The 14,049-nt window shown below is 50.3% G+C and overlaps 2 protein-coding genes across 2 annotated transcripts in view; both read right to left on the reverse strand.

The window, feature by feature from the left end:
- Positions 1-1,495: 1,495 nt before the first annotated feature.
- Positions 1,496-6,849, reverse strand: MRPS24 (mitochondrial ribosomal protein S24). Its single transcript, XM_083753472.1, has 4 exons — positions 6,765-6,849; positions 4,227-4,307; positions 3,057-3,168; positions 1,496-2,054 (listed from the first exon to the last, which is right to left on the reverse strand). The coding sequence occupies exons 1-4, from the start codon at positions 6,813-6,815 to the stop codon at positions 1,771-1,773; spliced, it is 528 nt and encodes a 175-aa protein (XP_083609598.1). The 5' UTR covers positions 6,816-6,849; the 3' UTR covers positions 1,496-1,770.
- A 2,551-nt stretch (positions 6,850-9,400) lies between these two features.
- NPC1L1 (NPC1 like intracellular cholesterol transporter 1) overlaps positions 9,401-14,049 on the reverse strand; it is a 34,962-nt gene continuing 30,313 nt past the window's right edge. The window contains exons 17-19 of the mRNA XM_083753148.1: positions 13,575-13,688; positions 12,767-12,929; positions 9,401-10,149 (exon numbers count right to left, since the gene is read on the reverse strand). Coding sequence (XP_083609274.1) covers positions 9,953-10,149; positions 12,767-12,929; positions 13,575-13,688 — 474 coding nt within the window. The 3' untranslated portion in view covers positions 9,401-9,952. The remainder of the gene's footprint in view (positions 10,150-12,766; positions 12,930-13,574; positions 13,689-14,049) is intronic.

Genomic DNA, 14,049 nt, shown 5'->3' on the forward strand with positions numbered 1-14,049 from the left:
GGACAGGGATGCCCCCAGGAGTATCCACAACTAGTAGGTGCAGTGGAAAAAGCACAAAGTAGGTGAGGTCTAACCCCGCCCCCTCAAAATGCCGCCTCCCCCCTCCCCCAGCTGTCAGCTGGGAAGGGAGGAAGAAGCCTCTCTTCCACCACACCCAGCACAGAAAACAGGCAGCCAGCTTGTGTGATGTGAGCCTACAAGCCAACTGCTTGCATCGTTCTTTCAGCTCCCTAATTTTTAACAAGGTCAGTGGCTGGGCACTTGCCCTATTTACCACTCCAGCACAAAAGTGACGGCATATTCCAGACCGTTCTCCCTCTCTTTTACGGAGGAGAGCCAAGGACAATTGCTTTATAGCGCATCAAAGACAGTGATTACTCATTTGCTGCCCAGGACCCAGCTGCCTTATTCTGCTCCAGGGAATTTACATTTCCTGTATCTGTGCTGGGAAAGTACAATTCTCTGCTGTGTTGGTGTTAGCTGGGTGCTGGCTGCTGGCTGCACAAGTATGAGTGGCCCCAAGCAAAGAGTGATGTCACCGTCACTGATGACAAAGGACAAGGTCCACAACCCATCTATCAGAAGAGCAGGGTGGGGGGGAGCTCTCCAGGGTGCAAGCCTGGGCAGTGTGTATGGAGGTCCTGGGCTGTCCAGATGACACCCCCCTCAGCCTCACTGATGTGGTCCAAAGGAAAGCAGAGGAGTACATTTGGCACCAGCTTGGCTGCAGGAGTTGCCGGAAGGAGGCGTACAAGGTGCCATAAAACCGTCTTAGGAACTCCGCTTAAGATTTGTGTAGGGTTTACTCCTTAGCCTTTTCTTCTCCCAAAGAAAAGCGGCCCAGTTCTCTGAACAGTAAAGTTATCCCCTGCAGAAGGAATTCACTGCCACCCACTGCCTGTGTGAACCAGATATTCTGTAAAGGTAAAGGTAAAGGGACCCCTGACCATTAGGTCCAGTCGCGGCCGACTCTGGGGTTGCGGCACTCATCTCGCTTTATTGGCCCAGGGAGCCAGCGTACAGCTTCCGGGTCATGTGGCCAGCATGACTAAGCTGCTTGTGGCGAACCAGAGCAGCGCATGGAAATGCTGTTTACCTTCCCACTGAAGCGGTACCTATTTATCTACTTGCACTTTGACATGCTTTTGAACAGCTAGGTTGGCAGGAGCTGGGACCAAACAACGGGAGCTCACCCCGTCACAGGGATTCGAACCGCCAACCTTCTGATCGGCAAGTCCTAGGCTCTGTGGTTTAACCCACGTCCCTAATATTCTGTAATTGGCACCAAATGGAAACCTGCAGGACCACCCCAAAGAGGCTGCCATATAGGAGGGGATGCTTTGAGCAGTTTCTGCACCACGGCTGCTATAGCCACAAAGATACTTCAATCCCCTGCCTGGAGGAGGGCTAAGCCCAATGGATGTCAACAGCTTCTGGGATGCTCCTGGCATATAAGTCGAGAGTCCAGGAAAACAGATCTGGAAAGAGCCACGAATAAGGGGCACAAACATTCTTTGTTTGGATTTCAACAAAAAAAAACCAAACTCCAGCTCCTTTCACACCAAGAGTCCAGGGCTCAGTCATTCTCTGAGCCTTCACATGCAAACTGAGCGTCTTCCTTACAAGGTGGCTACCAAGCAGAAGTTCCCAGGTGCCCATAATTCCCTCTGAAGTCCCTGGCCGGAAGGCTCCTGCTCCTGGCTCAAGAAGCAGGAGGCCCAGCTGGGTCTTGGCTCAAAGACAAGCTCTCCCCAGCAGGGGCGTCCAGAACTAAATATACTTGTAGACCACCTTCTCACGAACCGTCTGCACTTCCATCTTGACGGGGCACTTGTACAGGAAGGAGAGCAACGTCTCTGTGTAGCCAATCAGGAAGTAGAACTTGGAAGGCCGCAGCTTCTGCAGGAAAATGGCGCAGATGATCAACGTGTTGGCACGGCGCTTCAACACAATATCGCTGGCCAGGCAGCCATGGAAGGTGCCGTAGATTAACTTGCGGATGAAGACATCCTCCACAGAGCGTTCAGCTGCCCCTCCTTCGCCACTCAGGTTGCCTACAGGGCAGGCAACAAGACAAGGGGAAGGGGGGGGGAGGTCATTAATTCATTAATTATTGTATTTCGATCCCACTTTTTCCTCCAAGGAGCTCAAGGTGGTATACATAGTTCCCATCCTCCCCATTTCATCCTTACTGTGAGGTAGGTTAGGCCGAGTGTGAGTGACTAGCCCAACATCACCCAATGGGCTTGATGGCTGAGTGGGGATTCAAACCCTGGTCTCCCAGGTCCCAATCTGACACTCTAACCACTATACCACACTGACTTTCTGTATCAGGGAGCACCATCCTCACTGCTCTGCATTCAGGAGAGTCATAGCTAGCGCTGGTGGTTTCAACCAGCCCTTTGGTTCACAACTTCACTGGGTGGCAAAATGGCCGAGCCAATGAGGACATGGATCACAACCTAGGTCAATTCCAGGGGGAATTATTATGCCTTTACTGAATTGCATTAATTGTTTTGATGAATTGGTGGTTGTCTTTTTTGCTTTATTTATATGCTGCTGTGTTCGATATGATCATGATTGCAATGTATGTTTGTGATTTAAGGCTCTTGTGGTTGTTGTGAGCTGCTTTGAGCTCAGCATCTGTTGTTGGAAAAGCAGAATTACAAATATTAAATCAAATCAAAGTGACTGAATACTCTTCCAAGGAGGCCAGGTTTGGAAGAACTTTGTATGCAGCTCATAACAAGTGCCAAGGGAGTATCTATACCTACCAAGAAAACCACCCATTGCAGACAAGAACACCAAATGAGTTTCTCTTTTCAAGACACAAGCAGTGTGGAAGATGTCAGGAGTGATGACTCCCCCCCCCCACCTCCTTTCCCCAACAATAGTGTCCTAGGCCCTGTTTGATGACAACAGCCCCAAACCCAAAACCTTCCAGGAAGGAGTGGCCGCAGACCAGTTGCACATCTCCAACTTTTCCAAATTAAAAAAGCTTTGATTCAAGTGTCAGAACAGCCCATTCCCTCCCCCCCCCACTGCCCCCAACTCACTTGTGTGCTGGGAGAGCCAGCCCTTGCGGTGTGCAATGAAGTGGGGTTGGTGGGCTTCCTCATAGGTTACGGGCTTGTCTCCTTTCCCAACACGAACACGAGCTGCTCGGTTCTGCAAGAGAGGTGTTGCAGGAGGTGTTTACCTCTCTCACACAAGCAGCATGTGTGCGCACAGGAGAATCCTATGCCATCTTTATAATAATGGAAGGCATCTTGCCCTTGCCTGCAGTGCCACAATACACAGGAAGCCAGGGGTGGGCAGAGCCTCACAGCCCTCTGGGTGATTTACAATACATCCACAAGGACCTTTGACTCTGGATTTGGCACCAAAAGGAGTGGTTTTCTTCTAATGCAGATTGCTGTACAAGGAACATTTATACAAGAGAAAGATGACTCTTGGGGAAAGAAGACTCAACCCCCGTCCTGCTTAAATGCTGTGGTGCTGATTATGATCCCCTTCCTGACCTAGCCTTTCTATTGAAAGGTCCTGACAGGGGTGGGGGGTAGAGGCTCCCTTGAACCCAACTCAGCTGTGGCATGCTCAGGGCCCCTCACAGGCCTAAAAGGAAAGGTAAAGGGACCCCTGACCATTAGGTCCAGTCGTGACCAACTCTGGGGTTGCAGCACTCATCTTGCTTTATTGGCTGAGGGAGCCGGCATACAGCTTCCGGGTCATGCGGCCAGCATGACTAAGTTGCTTCTAGCGAACCAGAGCAGCGCAAGGAAACGCCGTTGACGTTTTCGCCAGAGCGGTACCTATTTATCTACTTGCACTTTGACGTACTTTCGAAGTGCTAGGTTGGCAGGAGCAGGGACCGAGCAACGGGAGCTCACCCCGTCATGGGGATTCAAACCACCGACCTTCTAATCAGCAAGTCCTAGGCTCTGTGGTTTAACCCACAGCGCCACCTAAATGCCACCTGGCCTAAACGTGAGGGGACCTAATTCATACAGAAAAATCCCTCTGCAGACAAAATGAAAGGTGCTCCCAACACCTTTTAGAATGGTATGTGGTTAGCTTTCTTCAGCATGCAAAGTCAGAGAACCCCATTTGAAACCCTGGCCCTAGAAGAAGAAAAAAACAGTCTTTCCTTCAAAAAGGCAGAGTGCTCCACAGCATTCCCAGGACAACAGCCACCCAAGTATTTTTTGGATCTCTCAGGCTCTTACCTTACAGCAGGCAACACTGGTCCGGAAATCCCGCCTTGCACAGAGCTGCCAAGAAATATTGCCAGGACTCCCTACAAAGGCCTGAGAACAGAATGACAATCAGCTATTCATCTGACACAATGGAGAACCAAACCAAGCACTTCTATGCATATTTTTAGGTTAGCTCAACAGCTCCCCTGTAGTACAGGGGACACAAGCACACACCACACTTTCTAGGTCTCTAGCTCCCACTACTCAGAGATGCTGTTGCCTCTGAACAAAGAGGTGCCATTTAGTTATCAAGAACTAGCAATTTTGGCAGCACTCATAGCCTCCAAGAAGGTTATGTCCTCAAAATAGAGAAGAAAACTAGAATCAAGGGACTGGCTACAGAGATGGTGGAAAGGTTTGAATTGTTTGAGAAATAAAGAGGATGGACTCAAAATCTTAAGACAGCAAAGCAATGATACTCAATAGTCATTACTGAAACCTGATGGAATGAGATTCATGAATGGAATGGAGGAACTGAAGGGCTTAGATTATTTTAAAAGAACAGATCATTAAAAGGATGCATACACAAATGAAGAAATCTACAAACCTAAACACTTGGGTAATTTTTTTTATAAAGAGGGAAATAACAGCTACATCTTTGTGGGAGCATGCTGCAGATTGTCATGCCAAAAAGAAGACTTGAATGATGCCTTCCTAGATCTAGAATCATAGGACCCTCAGGGTCATCTAGTCCAACTGTCTGAAATGCAGGAATCTTTTATCCAACGTAGGGCTTCTGTTCAAGGACCCTGAGATTTAAAGTCTCATGCTCAACCGACTGAGCTATCACAGCCAGATGAGCACATTTTCAAAGAAGAGATTTCAACTATCCTGATATATACCGGAAGGCAGGCTTTGCTGAATCTAAAATTCCTGATGCCTGGCTGACAACTTCATTTTCCAGAAGCACTGGAAGCTGCTTGCATGTGGGCTAGACAATACAGGCTATTTTTAGGTGATGGACTGTACCAAAGAGCGGCTCCTGGAGAGAACAGGCAAGTTGGATGCCACAGGGTTCCATTCTGGGCCTGGCATAGTTGAACATATTCCTCTATGACTTAGATGGAGGATGCTCATTAAATCTGCAGAAGACACCAGACTGTGAGGGGTAATGAATACCTTTGAAGACAGGAGAAGGATGCAAGATTTATACTGACAGGAGAAGAACAGGATGGGTGACACCTGGCTTAGCAGGAGCATGTGTGAAAAGGAACTAGGGGTCTTAATAGAACACAAACTAAACAGGAATCAGGAGTGCACTGTGGAGTAGCTAAAAAGGCTAATGCAATTCTAAGTTGCAACACCAGAAATCATACAGTGTCTAGACTGTGAGAAGCAACGGTTCCAAAGCTCTGCTCTCCTTTGGAGTGCCCAGTTCTGGGCCACACACAGTTTAAGGATGATGTTGACAAAGTGGGACATGCCCAGGAGAGGAGGAACAAAGATGGTGAAGGTGCTATGAGGAAATGTGGAAGGCATTGGGCATGTGCAACACAGAGACAATTAGGAGACATAAAGATCACCTTTATGTCTAGACAGCATCTTAAAAAGCAGAGACATCACCTTGCCAACAAAGGTCCGTATAGTTAAAGCTATGGTTTCCCAGTAGTGATGTATGGAAGTGAGAGCTGGACCATCAAGAAGGCTGATCGCCGAAGAACTGATGCTTTTGAATTCTGGTGCTGGAGGAGACTCTTGAGAGTCCCATGGACTGCAAGAAGATCAAACCTCTCCATTCTGAAGGAAATCAGCCCTGAGTGCTCAGTGGAAGGACAGATCCTGAAGCTGAGACTCCACTACTTTGGCCACCTCATGAGAAGAGAAGACTCCCTGGAAAAGACCCTGATGTTGTGAAAGATGGAGGGCACAAGGAGAAGGGGACGACAAAGGACGAGATGGTTGGACAGTGTTCTCAAAGCTACCAGCATGAGTTTGACCAAACTGCGGGAGGCAGTGGAAGACAGGAGTGCCTGGCGTGCTCTGGTCCAGGGGGTCACAAAGAGTCGGACACGACTAAACAACAAAAGGTCACCTAGCTGGGTCTGATGGCTGTTGCAGCCCAACATCAGCCCGCCACCACCCTAGCTTCCCCTGACGCACCTGAAGTTGGCAAGGGCCGGAACTGAAGGTAAAGAGATTTAGACTGAACTTCAGGAAGAACTTCCTGATGGTGAAAAGCAGCTGAAGTTTCCCCGCGCCTGTTCCAGGCTTCGTTGGAGTCTTTAAAGCGAAGGCCCCTTCAACGTAATTTGTCACGTTTATATCCCGCCTTTTCCCCTCCAAGGACCTCAGGGTGGCGCGCATGACTCTTCCCACTTACCTCAATTAATCCCCACAACAACAACAACAACCCTGCGAGGTAGGCTGAGAGGCAGCGACGCCCCCCCCCCCCAAGGTCACACGCTTCCTGGCCGAGTGGGGGAATCTGAGCCCTCCGCGGTAGCGCGTGAAGCCCCTTCCAGCCCCCCCCCCAAAAAAAACCGACTTCCTGACCGCCCCCAGACTCGCCTCAAGGCCCCGCCGAGCAGCCACCGCCGCCCTCCACCAGGGGGCCGCCATCTTGGGACGCGACGTAGGGAAGAAGGATGGACCGGCCAAGTCTCGCGAGAAGAGGGCGAATGTGCCCGGATGTACTCAGAGACTAGAGTGGGGGGGGGACCTGAGCGCCAGCACGTTATGGGTCGCGTCCAAAGAGAGAAGCCGAGCACGTGCTGCCTCACAACTTCCGGTCGCAGTGCGACACCTCCTGGACCTTACCAGCCCTGAATTCCAGTGACTTCATCTAGATTTAAAACGGGCATCCAGTCTCTCAGTGACTATTCCAAGGGTGATCGGAGCTGATGCGATTTCACCCGAAAGTTGCAGAAAAAAATATTTTGTCCAGAGATCTGTCTGGCAAGGATGGCTATATCCAGAGAGAAAATGGGCTCTTCTTGTTTTTTTGTAATTTAAAAAAGAAACCCAATCGAACAGCAGAATATATAACTTGGAACCACAGAATTGTATAGTTGGAAGGGACTGTGAGGGTCATCTAGTCCAATGTTTTGCCCAACTTGGGGCTTGAACCCGTGACCTTGAGATTAAGAGTCCTGTGTTCTATGGACAGAGCTATCAGTTGTTAAAACAAGAGGGAAAAGGTCGTGTAATTTTCTCAGTTGGAATCTTGTATGGGTAAAGAACATAAGGAGAGCCTTCTGGATCAGGCCAAAGTCCAGCATCCAGTTCTCACAGTGGCCAACCAGATGCCTGTGGAGAATCTCATAAGCAGGACCCAAGCACAAGAGCGCTCTCCACAACTGGGATTCAGACGCATTATTTCTGCCTCCGACTGTGGAGGTAGAGCATAGCCATGCCGGCTAGTACCCATTAATAGCCCTCTCCTCCCTGAATTTGTCCAGCCCTCTTTGGAAGCCATCCAGCTTATTGGTCATCATTCTCTCCTGTGGCAGCGAGTTCCATAGTTTAACTGCACTGCATTAAGGACTTTCTCTTACCTGTTTTGCTTCTTCCAGCATTCAGTTTCATTGGATGTCCGTGGGGTTTAGTGTTATGAGTTTCAAATTCATCTTTATGCCCCCCACCCTCAGATTTAAAATGGGGCAGCTGCTGAGGGCCGGCCTGGTGGTAGCATATGTTCTGTCCCCAGGCCCAGACGGGGGGGGGGGGGGGGGGCATATGGGCCACTTGGCCCGGGCCTCCGATTCCAAAGGGGGCCTCGGTCAGCATATTCACAATTGCTAGGAAAGCATTTTTAAATGTAAATACTTAAAATAATCCTTTTCCCTATGTATTTTTATATTGTATATCTATATTTTGCATTTTGTCTTTATATGCAGATATAGTTCAAGCCTTGAAATAAAACTACTTGTCAGCATAACTTTTGTGAAAATTATTTATATATTTATTTATAAGACTTCAGTTATCCCCAGGGTAAAAAGGGGGGAGCACATTATCTACCTGGCCCGGGCCTCTGCCTGGCTCTGCAAGGCCTTGCCTGTCCCTTCCTCATGGGCTTGATGTCTAGTGCCCCGTTTTTGACATGTTGGCACGTTGACATCAAATGGTTCATTTGCAAGCCCCATCAATCAGCCAGTGATCAGCCTTGCCTTCCAGCCCAGCCATATTGAAAATGAAAACGACCCCAGCATTACCCATGACACCCGATGTTGGGCAAGCGGGTGTTGTTCTGCGGGCCTGATTAGCCCATGGCTGCTTTCTATAGGATTACTTTCATACACACCCTGGATCCACCATATAGAAAGGGGGGGGTGGAATCACTAAAGCAAAATATTATTTTATTTTATTTTGTGGAGGAGAGAGTAAAACAGGGGAAGAGGGGTCTCTATGTCTCCTGTGTTCTGGAGGAAAGAAGGCACGGTGACATCTTAGCAAAAGCCCTGTTTGCTGCCCTTGGAGCAGTTAGCCATTTACCTCCCTCCTCCATACCTGCCCTGTTTTATATGGGGTTATGCCAAGTTCTGATGGCACCAGATGCTTCTGACTAAATCAACCAGTCCACAGAAGCTTGTGACTCAGGCTCACTCTTTGCTCACTGTTGCCCCAGGCAGGCCGACTAAAGTGAAAGCTATTTGGTAGGTTATGGGATGTGGGTGGTGCTGTGGGTTAAACCACAGAGCCTAGGCTTGCCGATCAGAAGGTCGGCGGTTCGAATCCCCGCGACGGGGTGAGCTCCCGTTGCTCGGTCCCTGCTCCTTCCAACCTAGCAGTTCGAAAGCACGTCAAAGTGCAAGTAGATAAATAGGTACCGCTCTGGTGGGAAGGTAAACGGCGTTTCCATGCGCTGCTCTGGTTCACCAGAAGCGGCTTAGTCATGCTGGCCACATGACCCGGAAGCTGTACGCCGGCTCCCTCGGCCAATAAAGCGAGATGAGCGCTGCAACCCCAGAGTCGGCCACGACTGGACCTAATGGTCAGGGGCCCCTTTACCTTTACCTTTATTTGGTAGAGTGGCTTCAATAGGAGGGGGTCAAAAACAGGTTTTGGGGACAGGCCATTATTATTCCCCCTCCCGCCTAGAGCCACAGCTCTGCAACCCTGTGCAACCTCTGAAGCCCCATAGTTAGAAGGGCAGCTTTGACCAAGAGACAAACTACCAGAGAATTGCCGAGGAACACAAAGAAATGTGTTTGTGCTGCTTTTGATCTTTATTCCATTTCCACCCCATCTTTCGCACACGGAACTCAGGGGAACGTCCATGGGGTTCTCAGACAGGCCCCAACCACCAGAAGCGCAGAAGCATTGGCAAGGCGGCCCCATCGCACATCTGTCCCAGTCTTATGTCCTGGTTCTCCTTCCTCTTCAGAAGAGCATCTTGTGGAGGAAGAAACACCTGGAATCACATCCTCCACCAGGTTGGTGGCTGCAGAAAGTGGGGGACCACAGGCGACCAGTTCGTGGGGTTCTCCAGCTCTTCTTGGTTGGCTGGGACAAGGCCAGAACTCTGGTTTACAAATCTACCCACATTCGGCAGATTCTTGCAGTTAGGAACCAGGTTCTTACAGATAACACTGTATTGTTGCCCTTTTGCTCGCAGGGATGCGGGCTGGAGAATAATTATTATTTGGGGTGTGCGCACAATCACGCACACACACGGCACTTGCTTGCGGGGGCTGCTGTGGTTGCTCCCCGGACTGGCCAGCATCCTTGCTTGCCCAGAGCCTCTGTCCTGTGTCTGCCTAGATGCCTGCTCCTTCTGGGCAGCTGCCACCCACTCCTTCAGATCCCTCCTGCTTGGGCCTGTCCTTTGGAGCTTCGCTGCAGCCACTAAAGGCTTGGTTCTGGATCCCGTTGCTGCTTTCAAGAGCAAGGCTGTTGGCGATGACCAGGCTGCTTTTTGTCTTCTGCTGCACATTCAAGTGGATGCTATCAGGCCCTGGTGGGGTGGGAGAGAAAGAGGTCAACCACCAGGCTCCCTAACCTCACATGAAGCACCCCCACCGCATGGCAGGTGTTATGTATTGAAGTGCTTACCCTGGGTATTGTGTATACAGTGGTACCTCTGGATTTGAACGGGATCTGTTCTGGAGCCCTGTTTACATCCTGAAGCGAATGCAACCCATGTCCACGCGGGTCGCGATTCGCCACTTCCGCACATGACATCGTTTTGAGCATCTGCGCATGCGCGAGCAGCAAAACCCAGAAGTAATGCACTCCGTTACTTCCGATTTGCCACAGAGCACAACCCAAAAATACTCATCCCAAAGCTACTTCAACCCGAGATATGACTGTATAGTTTTCACTCAGGTCCACTTCAGGTAATTTAGGCAGGAAACCCTGGGGTGTTCTTGTTGACAGCCGGCTGCCTATAAAAGCAGGCCGGCTGAGCTGTTCGGTTCAGTTCAGTTCAGTTCCAGCTTACTATAAAGAACCACTTGGAGAAATCTCTGTGCCGTCTGCTTTGTCAACCCACTACAGTGGTACCTCGGGTTAAGCACTTAATTCATTCCGGAGGTTCGTACTTAACTTGAAACTGTTCTTAACCTGAAGCACCACTTTAGCTAATGGGGCCTTCTGCTGCTGCCGTGCCGCTGCAGCACGATTTCTGTTCTCATCCTGAAGCAAAGTTCTTAACCCGAGGTACTATTTCTGGGTTAGCGGAGTCTGTAACCTCAAGCGTATGTAACCCGAGGTACCACTGTACTTAATAGCAGCCATTCTGGAGGACAGTTGCTGTCTCGGTCAAGGAAGATGCACAGAAGAGAAGCACTGACCGCCATGATTTGTTCATAGCTGTGGTCTGATTGCTGGGAAGAAGGGAGCTCATAAGAATATATGGTTCATGGATCATCTAGTCCAGCCTCTTATGTGACTGCCCCAGATGCCTCTTTTGGGAGACCAGCAAGTAGGATCTGAGCACAAGAGACCTCTTTCCTCTTGTGGTTTCCAGCAACTGGGATCCAGAAGCATCGCTGGCTTCAACCGTGGAGACAGAGCCAAGCCATCGTGGCTAGGAGCCATCGATAGCCCTCTCCTCTGTGAACTTGTCTTTTAAAGCGATCTGAGTTGGGGGCCATCACCAAGTTGGACAACCATTGCTGCCTCCTGTAGGAGCAAGTTCCATAGTTTGTGTGTGTGGCATTGGGGGGGGGGCTTAATAATAATAATAATAATAATAATAATAATAATAATAATAATTTGTACCCTGCCCATCTGGCTGGGTTTTCCCAGCCACCCTGGGTGGCTTCCAACAAAAAATACAAATACATTAAAATGTCACACATTAAAAACTTCCCTGAACAGGGCCACCTTCAGATGTCTTCTAAATGTCAGGTAGTTTATCTCTTTGACATCTGGTGGGAGGGTGTTCCACAGGGCGGGTGCCACCACCAAGAAGGCCCTCTGCCTGGTTCTCTGTAACTTGGCTTCTCGCAGTGAGGGAACCGCCAGAAGGCCCTCGGAGCTGGACCTCAGTGTCTGGGCAGAACGATGGGGGTGGAGACGCTCCTTCAGATATACTGGACCGAGGCCATTTAGGGCTTTAAAGGCCAGCACCAACACTTTGAATTGTGCTCGGAAACGTACAGGCAGACAGGCACTGTGCTGAGCGACTGGGGACTTGGTACAGAGCAGTGCTGCCAACTCTTCCGAAGTGGGGTGTATTCTAAATAAGTAAGTTAAAGCCGGCACTGAAGATTAAACTGGATTAAACAGCTTACATGTGTTGTGCTGTGCTATTAGGAAATTCTTTTTGCACGGTTTGGTTTTGAAATACATTGTTTTCTTTGCTGCAAGCCACTCTGAGCATCTTTTTGTGTGGGTGTGAGAAAGTTAAAAAAAAGGGAATGAATGAAAGCTCAGCTGGATTTTCATCTTTCCAAAACCCTGGAGAAGAGCGGAAGAGATGGGCCCGTTCGACAGGAGGAGAACCCAGAGCGAGGTCTCATGGAGAGAGGAACCCCCTGTAGCAAGCAAACTACCTCTGCAGAGCACTTCCTTAGAGTCATTCATGAAAGAGCAGTCCTCTCCCACCCCACCCCACAAGCAATGGTGGGCACCCACTTCCCCCTCCTGTCGCAGGCAGCTTGAACTGTGCCTCCATCCCCTGTGCCCCTGTCCTCTTTGCCCCTCATTACAGGCTATCTCGGGACAGGGGTGGCGCTGTGGGTTAAACCACAGAGCCTAGAACTTGCCAATCAGAAGGTCGGCAGTTCGAATCCCCGTGACGGGGTGAGCTCCCGTTGCTCGGTCCCTGCTCCTGCCAACCTAGCAGTTCGAAAGCGCATCAAAGTGCAAGTAAATAGGTACCACTCCAGCGGGAAGGTAAACGGCGTTTCTGTGCGCTGCTCTGGTTCGCCAGAAGCAGCTGAGTCATGCTGGCCACATGACCCGGAAGCTGTACGCTGGCTCCCTCGGCCAATAAAGCAAGATGAGTGCCGCAACCCCAGAGTCGGCCATGACTGGACCTAACTGTCAGGGGTACCTTTTTACAGGCTGCCTCAGCAATTTCCCCTCTTTGTAGGGGTCCGGCTTGGGAAGGCAAACTGGCTCACCGAAATAACTGAGGGCCACAGGCAGGAAGACGAGTCCATGGAGCATCCCCAGCAGCGTGATGATGAGGTTGAGGCGGAAGAAGAAGATCTGGATCAGCTGGGCTTTGGCAAAGGCCAGGACCACGATGCCCGGGAGGTTGGTCATGGCCACGCCAGCAAACACCTGGAGGGACAGCAAGCCGACAGCACAGGCTGGTTATACCCAGAAATCTCCAAATGGGGGAGAAGGGGCAGAGATGGCTCACACAGCAGGGACTGCCTCTGCAGGCAGGCGAGGAGTGCTATGGCCATGGCAGCTTCACCAACACAGCCCAATACCCAGTTGGCTGCCCACCAGATGGGCATAAACAGCTCCCAAGAGTGGAAGTTGGAAAGTGGAGGGAGAGGCTGAGGAGCTCTCGTGCCAATTTGGAGCTGGTTCTGGATGACCAAAAGCAGTGTGTTCATTTGTGGGGGGGGGCGGGGTGTGTATGAGAAGAGCACAACTGATTCTGGAGAGGGGGAGCAGAGCTTGGACAGCCATCCATCGGATTTTTTAGCTGTGATACCTGCAACGCGGGTGGCGCTGTGGTCTAAACCACTGAGCCTAGGACTTGCCGATCACAAGGTCGGCGGTTCGAATCCCCGTGATGGGGTGAGCTCCCGTTGCTCAGTCCCTGCTCCTGCCAACCTAACAGTTCGAAAGCACGTCAAAGTGCAAGTAGATAAATAGGTACCACTCCGGCGGGAAGGTAAACAGCGTTTCCGTGTGCTGTTCTGGTTTGCCAGAAGCGGCTTAGTCATGCTGGCCACATGACCCACGACTCACCGCACTCCCCATGTTGACTGTGGCCTCTCTGGCTCTCCCCACTTTGGTGGGCTCCGTGCTGATAGCGAAGGAGCGGGTGATGTGGGAGACAAACTCCACCGAAATGCCCACAGCCTGCCGGGAGGAACAGAGCCCTTGTCAGAAGAATGAGCAGCTTTATTATTATTATTAAATTATTTGCTGGGCCAAAAAGCCCCAGTTGTTGTTTTTTGTACCATGTGCGGCAATTTCAACGTGATCAGCACAAAAATTGCACCTTGCTTCTGTTGCAACTGAAGGAGAAATATGGTCTAACCTAACCTGGGCATCAGCTCCGTTTTGTCCAGTCGTTACAATGCTCGTAGATTAATTGGTAAAGGAAATCATTGTAATCAGGAAAATGGAGAGGGGGAAGAGAAGCAGCAGCAGGTTTCTCCACCATTACCCTTCAAGCTGCTGTGTCTCTGCCAGAACAGGCACACAGCTTTGCAACTCA

The sequence above is a fragment of the Podarcis gaigeae genome (genome assembly GCF_964106915.1).
Source record: "Podarcis gaigeae genome assembly, chromosome: 8".
NCBI classification, from domain to species: Eukaryota; Metazoa; Chordata; class Lepidosauria; order Squamata; family Lacertidae; genus Podarcis; species Podarcis gaigeae.

Excerpts from the sequence above, each read along its gene's own strand:
- MRPS24 (XM_083753472.1), bottom strand. The coding sequence starts at position 6,815 with ATGGCGGCCCCCTGGTGGAGGGCGGCGGTGGCTGCTCGGCGGGGCCTT. Across the intron at positions 4,308-6,764 it reads CTGCTCGGCGGGGCCTTGAG|GCCTTTGTAGGGAGTCCTGG; the intron begins GCGAGTCTGGGG and ends TTCTGTTCTCAG. Across the intron at positions 2,055-3,056 it reads CTGGCTCTCCCAGCACACAA|GCAACCTGAGTGGCGAAGGA; the intron begins GTGAGTTGGGGG and ends CCTGCCCTGTAG.